The sequence below is a fragment of the Schistosoma mansoni genome, chromosome 4 (genome assembly GCF_000237925.1).
Source record: "Schistosoma mansoni strain Puerto Rico chromosome 4, complete genome".
NCBI classification, from domain to species: Eukaryota; Metazoa; Platyhelminthes; class Trematoda; order Strigeidida; family Schistosomatidae; genus Schistosoma; species Schistosoma mansoni.
The window spans coordinates 3,295,517-3,308,058 of record NC_031498.1 but is presented as its reverse complement, the minus strand read 5'-3'; the positions used below and the strand labels follow the sequence as shown (position 1 = coordinate 3,308,058).

The 12,542-nt window shown below is 32.5% G+C and overlaps 1 protein-coding gene and 1 non-coding gene across 2 annotated transcripts in view; one reads left to right on the top strand and one right to left on the bottom strand.

Annotated features, from left to right (window-relative positions):
* Positions 1 to 12,542, top strand: part of Smp_149980 (putative soluble guanylate cyclase gcy) — a gene marked incomplete at its 5' end in the record, with an annotated part of 53,408 nt that overhangs the window by 14,478 nt on the left and 26,388 nt on the right. Inside the window, 3 exons of the mRNA XM_018796557.1 lie at positions 2,445 to 2,714; positions 8,093 to 8,147; positions 9,990 to 10,119. Of these exons, the coding sequence (XP_018651687.1) occupies positions 2,445 to 2,714; positions 8,093 to 8,147; positions 9,990 to 10,119 (455 nt within the window). The remainder of the gene's footprint in view (positions 1 to 2,444; positions 2,715 to 8,092; positions 8,148 to 9,989; positions 10,120 to 12,542) is intronic.
* On the bottom strand, positions 940 to 1,008 carry Smp_tRNA_00485_Pseudo_TTG.1.1. Its single transcript has one exon. It is a non-coding gene (tRNA).

The following is a 12,542-nucleotide window of genomic DNA, read 5'->3' as shown; positions in this document are numbered from 1 at the left end:
AATGTACCAAAATAAGATAAAACAATTGTTTTGCACTCTATAACTCTTAATTTGATTTAAAATCAATGTAGACGTGTGCTATACATCACTTTAGTTTACCAGTACTATATCTAATCTAAATTAAATAAATCATGCTACTTATATCAAGATTACATTAGTAAATACGATTTGCTTGTATTTAATGATAGATGATGCACGTTATACTCTAAGTAGAACTAATTAACATTTAAAGCTAGATTATTTCATTCATTTGTACTAGTTGCATAAAATACGATTCATAAATTTAATTCAACTGACTATATGGTCATCTATACTTACCTAACTTAACTATTTAGAAAAAGAAAAAGAAGAAGATGAAGGAAGGCACTGAATACGAAGGTGAATAGTTGCTTACAGGTTATGTGCACTGAAAGATATAGTAGTCAAGATGGTGAATTTGTGGTCGGTAATCATGTTTCAACAAATAATCTAAATATGTATAAGAATTTAACTATTCTTGTTTCTCACTTGCTACGAAATCATGACTTGACATATCCTATCTAGCTCATTTGGAGTATCAATTATTTCAGTAATATAGGTAGATTTGAGTAGTTAAATGACATCTATTAGTTAACAGGTTTTACTAATCATACAGCTCTAATCTGAACATCTGATAGTCTTCTTTTTTTGTTTGCTTTTTGTTGTTAAGTTAAATTATCAACAATTAACGTGTGAATTCATTTAGTATTGTCTGTTTGAATCTTCCCATCGATGTGTTAGGACTGCAACTGGTCAGTCTCTAATTGGCATATGTGCATACTGTGCGTATTGCATCGATATAGCCTTAATTCGCAAGCATGGTAAGCAAAGATGGATAGTGGTTAGCAGTGGAATCCAGGACGCGCGTTTTGTCCTATTTGGAACTCGTCAACTGGATGTACCTGCATCTCAGAGTTGATTTTCACTCTGGGACTCGAACCCAGTACCTTTCGCTTCAAACGTCATCGCGTTATCCACTTGGCCACTGAGTCCTGACGTGTGAGAAAGTCAAATCAAAAGATTGAACTCATTGAGTGAAGTATTAGTGTAGTTTAATATGTTCATTTTCATAGAAATTTCAATTACAATACATTTTTAGGAAACATAGAAAAGTATCGTTGACTAATAACCTTTTTTCAAATTACTTTTCTTTAAATCAAATTTATTATTTCGTGGATTGGTTGAAGTTAGACATTAACACTGTTGGATACCGGCTCAGTTGTCTAGAGGTTAAGAGTTTGTGCTCGAAATCGATAGGTCCTGGGTTCGTAGTCCCGCGAGTGGAATGATGAATGCGCACTACTGAGGAGTCCCATACTACAATGAAATGGCCGTCCGGTGCTTCTAGGTTTTCCATGGTGATCTTGCTTTAATTGACTCATGAATTCAACTATTAAATTTATTATAGTTGACCAGTGAATTAATGTTTTTTTATTTTACTATTAACCCCGTCTTTATTTATAGAAATATTATAAATGATTGTAAGCATCAACTACAAAAAACCCAAATAATGAGTGTATGAAATGACTTCTATTGCAAAACGAAATACCTAAAAATTCTTAGATTATTAGAATAAATAGTGGTATTGATGTGCATGCAACGGAAATCCTTTAATCTGTTTAAAACATAATCTGTTCACTAAGAATGAACCGACTTTTAAAGAAAGGAAAACATCGTGAATGCATCATCATGAATATCCTAGGTTCACTGTCGTTTGAACTTGTGAATGTGAGATGTTGAACAGTTTGAAACATGTAAGAAACAATTGTCTATTGCCCCCCCCTTTCCTAGTTTTCAATGACAGTTTATTTGACATTATTTTGTTGTAAGAATCATCTTTGAAAATCTCTACCAAATCGTATAACTGAAAATTATACTATTTGATAAAGATGTAGATGTTTGACTGTAGTTGATTTATTGGAGTTTACACGCATTATATAATTAATGGTTTGTATCTACTGGAGTTGGATGGGAATGATGTGGCTACTTACGTAATTTCACTTTAAAGTCATACCATTTAATGATTTACCAATTTAGCTCATTTCAACATGATGGCTGGAATACCTTGGTTTCTTAAATCAAGATTAAAGAAAGATTATGAATAAGAAGCAAACGGTCTACTCTGAGTGTCTATTCCATGAGATAGTTTAATCTGTTTTCACTCATTTTCTGTGTCTTCGACTATTTACCATCAGTTATTTAACGTCCATTGATCGGTTTTCTAAAGTAGGGAGGTGGATGGATAATCTAATTACTGTTCAATGTTATTTCGCTGACCCTAAAAGGGTTCGAATTACTATGAAACTGTAAGTTTTACCTATATGTTCTTACTTTATCATTACATAACATATTGTCAAGATTTCCCTCATTGTATTTGTCCAAATGAATGGTTTTTTCTTACTTTTTATAATACTTTTTCTCCGTAGATCGTCGGTCAAAAAGATCGTGGCAAACAAGTTGAAACAATTCTACGTTTACATTTTCATAATCATTCATTTAATGAAATAGATGAAGAACTACCTGTTCCAGCGATTGTATTCTTCGAAGCATTTCCTTTTAATTTTGTGTTTAATCGTGGCATGAAATTATTGAACATCGGTAGAAGTATGGCTAATGCGCTACCAAACATAGTTGGAAAAAATGTAGTAGATATATTTCTTTTATCTAGACCCGTTATACCATTCACTTGGGATGATGTAAGTTTGAATGGTGTTCCATTACATTATTTTGGCTGGTTTATTCTCGTTTCAGTTATTACATTTTTTTGAAATAATTATTTAGAATTAATGATTTGTGGCTAATAATAGAATCCAGGAAACTCTTTTCATCATATTTTGGACTTGTCAACTGGTTGCACCTGTATCCTAGTATTGATTTTCACACTCAAACTCTAAATCAGTACCTTTCGTTTCAAACGCTAATGCGTTATTTACTGGATCACTAAATCCTAGCCGCAATATATATATATATCGTTTACAATGTATATGTTCTTCATAACTTATGTCATAATTGCTATATCAAAGCATTCCTCACAGAATGCATATAACCAACATAGACTGATCAAAATTAGTTCCAAGTATCGAAAACGGGTTACAGTAAAATCTTACTAATTTTAAACCAGTTGTTTCACACAAAATACCCTGAATTTCATTTTTAAATATTTCAGTTCTTATTATTCTTTCACAGTAAGAGTAGAAAGTCAAATTATTTATAAATTAAGCCTTGCAATACTGTGGGGATCTAATATTAGCTCGAATGTATCTAAAGAAGGTGACGACATTGTATGATGTTGTGAAGATCTCGACTTGTTGAAATAAACTAAACTCCAGACTTAAAGCCAGTTCGGTTGAGGTTTTTGAGTTTTCTGAAAATGTTTTTTTAGGCGGGCGGTTCCGCATGGAAGGTACACGTAAGATATAGTAATACTAATACAGAAGGCCGTTATAAAATCACCATTTAATTGCTGTAAGACATTTTTAAGAGGTTAAGATACTTTGGGTTTTTTTTCCCAAGAGAAATCTCTAACATTTTTACTGGTTTTGCTCCAGCCCATCGAACTACTTCTGGCATATTTGCATTATGTTTGGGACATCCATTTGTTGATCGAATCCATGTATCAAGTTGGTCAGTAAAGGATGCATACATGCCAACAAGACTGATCAAAATTCAATTATGAATATCAATAACAAGATAACTCAAACTTTTAATAATAATGATATTAACATCTAATATAGTTTACTAAACAGAATAATCAATAATAATGCAGGAGTTATGTTACCTTCGTAGGTTGTTCAGTTTCTATTCATGTTTAAATTTAACAGTATATCGTCAAGAGATTGAAGGTAAGACTATTCAAAATTGACGATTATTTACTGAATACTAATAGCTTATGAATCTAAAAGTAATTAGAATAGGAAGAAATTGACATACATGTAGTAAGACCGTCTTCATACCTAAAGTGTTTTTAGCAGATTACAAATCATATAGTAAAACAGGAGAAGAGAAAAAAGAGGAAATACAACTACATGAGATCTATCAACTTTAGTAAGTAAAGGAACAGAACGCTCTTTTTCATGATATGGTATACTGTTGTCTTACAGAGAAGTAGGACCATAGTCATTTAGTTATCTGTTTCGCTATGTTTGCATTAGTAAACTTACCTAATAACAAAAACCTTGGAACAGACTCAAATTTTATATGCTTAACCTAGGATAGTGTATTAAATGTAATTGACATTTTTTTCTAAACTGAATACAGTCTTATTATGTAGGGGTATTCCAAGTACTTCTTGGAATTATATATACAATCCAGTATCTTTTAATATGGTCCTTTTGTTGAGATTTATATGTAAATAATCAAATATATGCTTCTTTATCAGAATGAAGTATTTACTAATCATTGTTGTCAAGTATCATCTACTAATGTTTTAAATAATTGTCATACGAAATAGGTATTAAAGAGGAATTTCATGCAACATTTTATTCCTTGTGCTTAAAATTTCATTTTGTAATGCAAATGTACAATTGTTATAGTACTATTCACAATTATACCTAACATTTATTCACAACTTCAGTCATTAAACAATCATTTCCTTGAATAAATTCATTGAGAATATATATTACTTACTTACTTACGCCTGTTACCCCTCGTCGAGAAGCATAGGCCGCACACTAACATTCTCCATCCAACTCTGTCCTGAGCAATCCTTTCCAGTTCTTTCCAGTTGTTATTCATCCTTTTCGTATCTGCTTCTATTTCCCGGCGTAATGTGTTCTTTGGCCTTCCTCTTTTCCGCTTCCCTTCCGGATTCCAAGTTAGGGATTGCCTCATGATGTACATTCGTGATTTCCTTAATGTATGTCCTGTCCACTTCCGACGTCTTTTCCTGATTTCCAACCAATTTGTTGAATGCACATAGATTTGCAAATCCCTCCCCATTTTCATTTCTCTCTCCTGGTCCATGTCGTCCAATTATATCTTCATATCCTGTGTTGTCCACTCCGACTTTAGCATTTAGATCTCCCATCAGGATGATGAGGTTCTTTCTTGAGCACTTCGCTATGATTGAGTGAAGATTCGAGTAGAAATGATCTTTATCGTCGTCATTGCTATCATTGGTGGGTACATAACATTGGATAACATTCATTGTGATTCCTTCCTTCTTTGTTATAAATGATTCTTTGATTATCCTGGATCCATGAGATTCCCATCCTACAAGTGCATTTTGTGCTTCTCTGGACATCATTAGAGCAACTCCCTGAGTGTGTGCAGCATTTTCTCCTTCGTGACCGGAGTACAACAGCATCTCTCCCGTACCTAGCCTTTGTTGTCCAGCTTGTGTCCAATGGGTTTCGTTGATTCCGAGTACTGCCAATTTGTATCTCATCATTTCCATTGCCATTTGACTGGTCTTCCCGTCCTTCCACATTGTCCGTTCGTTCCATGTATCTATAATGAGTGTTGCTCTGGTTGTTAGAAGGTGCATCGGCCTCGTGACCTCCGAAAAACTCAGCCTTTATCATGAGACGTCATAATTATTCCTTCAACTCCCAGGGCAGAGTTTAAATGGTTTGAATTGTTTTTTCTGGTTAGCGTTATTTTTAGTGAGTTAGTTTTTCTATGGGATCGGGTTGCTAACTCCATGCCCAACCCTCCCCTTTTTTGTCGGTTTGGAACCGGCAGTAACTCTAGAAGAGATACAGGCGGAGTTTGAGAATATATATACTTCCAAGTAATTTTATAATCTGACTGATTTTCATGATGAAAGTAGTAAGGATGGAAAAGTACCTAAGTACCTAATTATTTATCATCAAATTAATCTGTATATGTTCATAGAAATTTATTTGATGAGTAGATGTGTGAAAGCGAGCTAGTGAGAGAGTGAGCAAGAGATAGACAAATAGATTTACTTTGAGGTATAAGAAAGACCAATTCTTAAAGAATGGAAATCTATGTACTTCTATAACAAAAGCTTGACCACGCCCACTGAATTGTCATTAAACAATCGTTACACAAATAAGTGTAATATGTTACTTTTTTTTAGAAAGAAAAGAAGGCAAATTTTATAGTGTGATATCAAATTTACTTTGGTTCGAAATGTTGTTTGGATGTGTAAATGTGAAGTGGTCAAATATGGCATAATTATTCCCTATATAATTATATAGTGCGTAGGTGTGTGATTTATGAGTTTTCATCGAGTAAATAAGACATGGTGGTTACTATGACAACCAAGTTCGAAATGGACAATAACTTTCCAGTTAACATTTTATGTATACATAGAAAAAAACTCGAGATCAACCTTGACAATAGATTTGAAAAAAGCAGAACGACATGTTTATCAAGGAGAAAAAAAGAATTCAAATAACTTTAAATAAATAACTTTATGAAGTTAGCACCCGTCACGAAAGAATGACAACAAACTGAAATTGAAACATGATGAAACTGAGATTTACGAAATGTAAGAAATAAAACAAACACTGATGGCAGATGAATGTACCTTATTCATTATAATAGGAACACACGACAACTTTCTTGACCAAATATGCGTTTTTTGAAAACATATTCGACGGTTAATCAAATAGTAGTATATTGAATGAAAACAGTGGCAATATTACTGGATTTCACATTGAAATGACGCAAACATTGAATTAAAAATGAAAAGGATAACGTACTGATTAGATATCACACTTAAACAGTAATATGACATAGCATCATATCCCAATCCTAACAGTTTAATACAGTTTTCGGACTCCATATTAGAGTACATATAAGAAATTATATTAAGTTGAACCCAGAAACTTCAGGTCGCTTAGTAGTAAATTCGAAGTCAATAGTCAACACTTAAAAGTTCATTATATCTTTACGATTTCAATGTGATGTCATCGGTTAATCATTGTTTCACTTCCCACTTGATTTATTCTTAGTCAGATCATCAGTGTTTTTTGGAACATTTTGAAACTAGTTAATAATAACTTAGATACTAACAAATATTGTTTCCTAAACATATTTCACTTTTAAACATGTTCAAGGAACTATGGTTAAGTGGTAAAAACTGCAGTTTGTTAGTGATTAATTTATCTATTCTAATTCGAACGGCCAAGTAAAAACAGTAGGCTTCATATAAAGTTTGACTTAAACAACAGTGTTCAGGAATCTGCATCAAGTCACTGGATTTCATGGTCAGATCGTTGACGTTATTGTTGAAAATCTAGCAGTAAAAAGGTATACTTTAGAGAATATGTAACAATGATTATGCTAACTTTAATATACTCTGCTTCTTGTTTTCATGAGTTCTAACTGTGGAAACTAAATACTAAACAGGGGTAAACTTATACATGGGTAACAAGAGGAAGAAAACAAAAACAGGTAACAGGTGAAGCTTTCACTCATCCTCCAAAAACATGATAAATCCTTTTGACCAAATATACTTTACTTAAATGAAGTAGTGAGAATGTAAAATGAAATTTATACTGAGTTGATCTGCGCGAACTGTTATGTTCGCTATTTGATTAACGCAGAATATGGTATTCAACTACGGCACTGAAACGTATAGAACCCCACACTTGCAAAATCAGAAGACAGAAGAAAGCTAGAGAAGTGTTTGTTGGGTAAGGATTAAAATGTACAGAAAATCATGGTATTTATAGATATCAGCGCTTGTTATAACATCATTATAATTTAGCCAATCCGCAAAGACGCAAGTTATGCTACTGTTCAATAGCAGAATGCCACGTTGATATTCTAGAAAGCTACACCACGTTATGATTGGGTAGAAACTCTTCGCCTCCTTTGGGGCCTCTGGAGGCTCCGTAGTAATTCTTGGAAGCCGTCACAACACGAATGTGGCATTCTATACTGACCACAATACAGACTAGATTATTACAAAGGTATATAATGTTTTTCAACCAAAATACCAAATTAAAATAAATATTATCTACTAAATTAAATCTTCATTTCACTTTTATTCTGTACTAATATATCTGCTTTGTTTATAAATTTCTCATTTTGATTGATCTTACTTAATTTGTTTGTTGATAGTATAACACAAACGCATTTAATTTTCGTCTGGTTTCAGATAATGCTGCATACAAATATTATATTTGAACTAACAAGTAATGAAATAAGCAAAGGTAATTATGAATTTAATTCATATTTAACAGTTCTTTGTACTGAAATGTTTCATTTATGCACACATCATTACTCAAAACAGTCTATTATTTCTAAGATGATTGATATCAGTGGTCAAGATCATCTAGAGAACCATTGAAAACCAAGTACAATTGAACAGCTTTTTCTCTCTCCTTGAGATAGATCAGTAGTGCATGCCCACAACACTATCAGAAGTTGAACCCATAACCATAAGATATTGTTAGTTAGAAATTCTCAACTTGTATAGTTAGCTTAATAAGGAGTAATAGAAGACATTCATTGTGTTTAATATAAAATAAATTATGTAATGAAATGATTACTACATTCCAAATTAGTGTTCTAACTTAAGTATGCTCCCATTTCAACTTGAAATTTTCTACGCAGATATCAAGTTAATGCATATTATGAGCTTAGGGGATTGTCAACATGAGATGAACTAACGAACAAATACTTACGATTATCCAATTGTTGTTCAGCTTACATCAAACCCATACGTTAAATAAACAAACGAATTAGTTAATAAAAATTCTGATTGAGTTATTCAGTTTTCATGGTTAGTTTAAGTAATACCTAAAATTAACATACATTGTACTAACTAAGGTGTAGATTGACTTTTCATCATAATCAAAACTATAACGAAGGGAACAAAATAGATTTTGAATCTCGCGAGTGCGGGATCGTGGATGTGCACTGCTGAAGAGTCTTACAATAGGACGAAACGGCCATCCAGTGCTTCCAGGTTTTCCATGGTGGTCTAGCTTCAATTAACTCATGATTTCAACTATGAAAATATTGAAATCTCCACAAAAGCCCTTCTGAATATTATAATAATTAATTAAATTGATGATAGTTCGCAGTGTTTTTTAAACTTTTTACTAAGCAAGTTAGCTGTTTATTAACCTGTTCATTTACTTTCCTGCAATTGAACCCCTTCAAAAATTGGAACAGAACAAGAATGACAAATATTTGCTGAATATAAAGAATTCATTGTGCTTCATTCAATTCTCTTCAACTACATGCAACCTAATAGGCTCAGTTATTTCAAATTAACATTGATTAGTATTTGAAAAGAAGGTATATCACCCGTAAATCCAAAAACTTACAAAAACCTTATTAAAACTTTAGCTCTTATCTAAATTCATATTATTATTTTTAAATCTCAAATTGTGTTAATCATTTAAAATAACTAAACTAAATAGCTTGTATACAACTTGAGAGAACGTAGAGGAATGCAATGAATTGAATATATTCGAAGAATGTTATCGTTCTTACTCAATTTGTTTGATATTTTAACAAGACAAAAGGAATTTTAACAGTTGAGATCATGAATCAATTGAAGCTAGACCATCATAGAAAACCTGGGAGCACTGGACGGCCGTTTCGTCCTATTGTGGGACTCCTCAGGGGTGCACATCCACCATCCCACCTCTCAAGATTCGAACCCAGGACCTATCAGTTTCACAGACTAACATAATCTTATACTTTTTAACGATCAACACTTTTGATAGGGTATGTGGTTAACTATGGAACTTCAGGTCCTATAGTAAACAACCAGATCAAGATTCTATGGTTCATGGAGTATTACTTTTATTCCCACTTGTTGATAATAATTTCTGCATAAATTCAAGATGGCATTTAACTAAGCATTACTAAATAATTTGTAGGTAGAATTTAATAGTTATCAAGTTTATCTTTGAATTATAGTAGTTCCTAAGTTATTATAAATTTTTTGATTAAATTAAACATAGTTATTGAGATATCAGCTAAGTGTATGTTAATCAAATAAAAAATCTCTATCACTATCTAACTTTATTCCTTTAAAGAAGTTAATCTCATTGATGAACAGAACAATACAGGAGATCAGTCAGATACAAATCGAGGCAGACTAAAACTTCGTGGTCAAATGAAATATATGAGTGAATGGGATGCTATCGTATTTCTTGGAACACCAATGTAAGTTGACTTTATTTCGTTTAGACAGTATTCAACTTGTATTTTAACATACTATATTTTTTCTAAAACGTCTGTTGACGTCATCAAGGTCGGTTAAATTACAGTATACAGTTTAGGCTGGTTCAAAGGTTCGGTATGAAATTCTTAAGTTAGAAGTTAATTGCTCTTGTAAAACTGCATGTACGAAATAAATGTGGTACCTGCTTACCCAATTTTTCAATCATAAATAATACCAAATCTAATTAAGTTATGGATCAGAACAATGGTATTTACTACTATGAAGATAAGTAACAATACCTGGATATCAGAACAAAGAATAGGTGGAGATGGGTTTGAGTCTATGATCTGATGAATAAAAGGTAAGCAACTTGGCTGTCACTTTAGAAGACGGAATACCTGATTGGCCAAATAGTTGACTGGTAGTATGAGTACTTTAAAATAATCGTTTTTATTTAACGAAGGACCGTATAACTTATAGGTAAGTAAATAAATGAACAAAAACAAAAATCAAAATCAATCAGGACAATTAATAAGTCTTCACTTCTACTATATTGTATTAGCTGCTGTATTAGTTAGATGAGATGTTTTATCATCTCTAAATTGAAAAACTTTATTTGAAGGATTGATGAATACAAACATGCTTCATCTACCTAAAACAAACATGGAATGTTCATCTAACTTAATTCTATAGCTGATTGCTACTAGACAGAGAAAGAGAAAAATGGATCATACGGATTATGTTTCCAAATACTTTATTTGTGAGGCAGAATGTATCAACAAGGAACCTGTTTATAAGCAGAGATGAATGGTGGCTACCAGTGGAATCCGGAACACGCGCTTCGTCAGTCGGATGTACCTTCATACCAGAGTTGAAGTTCACCTCGGGATTCAAACCAATTATCGTTTGTTTCAAACTCCATCACGTTACCCACTTAGCTACTGATTCAAGACAGCCATTTCGCCCCATTGTACAATCAAATGAATTATATTGCTTATGACTTCAGGCATTATCAAGGCAATCCGTATAGGATGCACATTTTCCAATAAGAGACTGGTCAATCACAGTCCTAAACATCAATGAGAAGATTCAAAAAACCAATACAAAATGAATTAGTACGAAATAACACCCATTCGAGAGGAATGTAAATAATTTGTAAACTATTCGAAAATGTTACATATTTTCGACATTTAACATAAAGATTTTTAACATTTTTACATATGGACAAATATATAACTTAACCAGTACTATTTTACTAGTGATTATTTCATATAAGCAAAGATGGACAGTGGCTACCAGTGGAATCCAGGACGCGTGTTTCGTTCTATTTGGGACTCGTCAGCTGGATGAACCTGCATCCCACAGTTGGTGTTCACTCTGGGACTCGAACCGAGTACCATTCGCTCCAAACGCCATCGTGCTGTCCACTCAGCTTCTGAGTCCTTGTAGTTTCATAGTTCAACATAAAGTTTGTTTATGCTACCATAGTTGGGTACCTGAACTATTATTTTAAAAGTGATATTTGTGAATTAGCAGTTTCAGTATGTTATACACTGTTAACAATTAGAACATTTATCGACTATCTGTATACATTACTGCTTTTCTGAGAGACCTTATGTACGAAAAAATACTCCAGAAATAATTACATTTCTATCCTTTTGATAAATCGATTTTCAAGTTGAAATGGTTTTATTTCATAGACTTGACATTGATAAAATAGGCGAGACTATAGTTTATGGACAAACCAATGAAACTAAAGATAGCAAGTTAAGTATTTGAGAGCAAAATTAATTCATCTATATAGTTAAATAGCATTTTGGCATTATAACTGATATCAATTCATGATGATAATCCTTACTTCATTTTATAACCTTTAATTTGAACATTAAATCCTAATCCTGATTTCTCATACTAATTTATAACCCTCTTTAGACTCTAGTAAGTAGGTAAGTTGTATTAAGGTCACTTTAGTGTTGCTCAAATATCGTCTCACTACACACTATTTATTTCATTTTAACTCTTTTGATTTAATTTTGTGGTTTTTGACTTAATAATTTAGAAAAAGATTGTTACGTTCATGCTGTAGTGAACAGAACACGATTGAGGACAATCGAATGTAATTAAGCACAAATTACAGACTATCTCACTAAATTCTGATAACCATACAATAAACAGTTTATTTGCAAAATAACGACCAATTTTCTCAATCTTCGCTGTTCCTTCTGTAAATATCAATCCATCTTCTCTAATTTCATTGTTCATGCATTTTCCTACCAATTGCGCTTCATTTCAGTTCTTTCCTTATCGGTCTTCTGCTAAAATACATTCTATGCCTGACCATCACCATATACTACTTATATAAATATAAGTAGACTACACTACAATACTACATATTGTTAAATGCCACTTTTAATGTTTTGTTTAA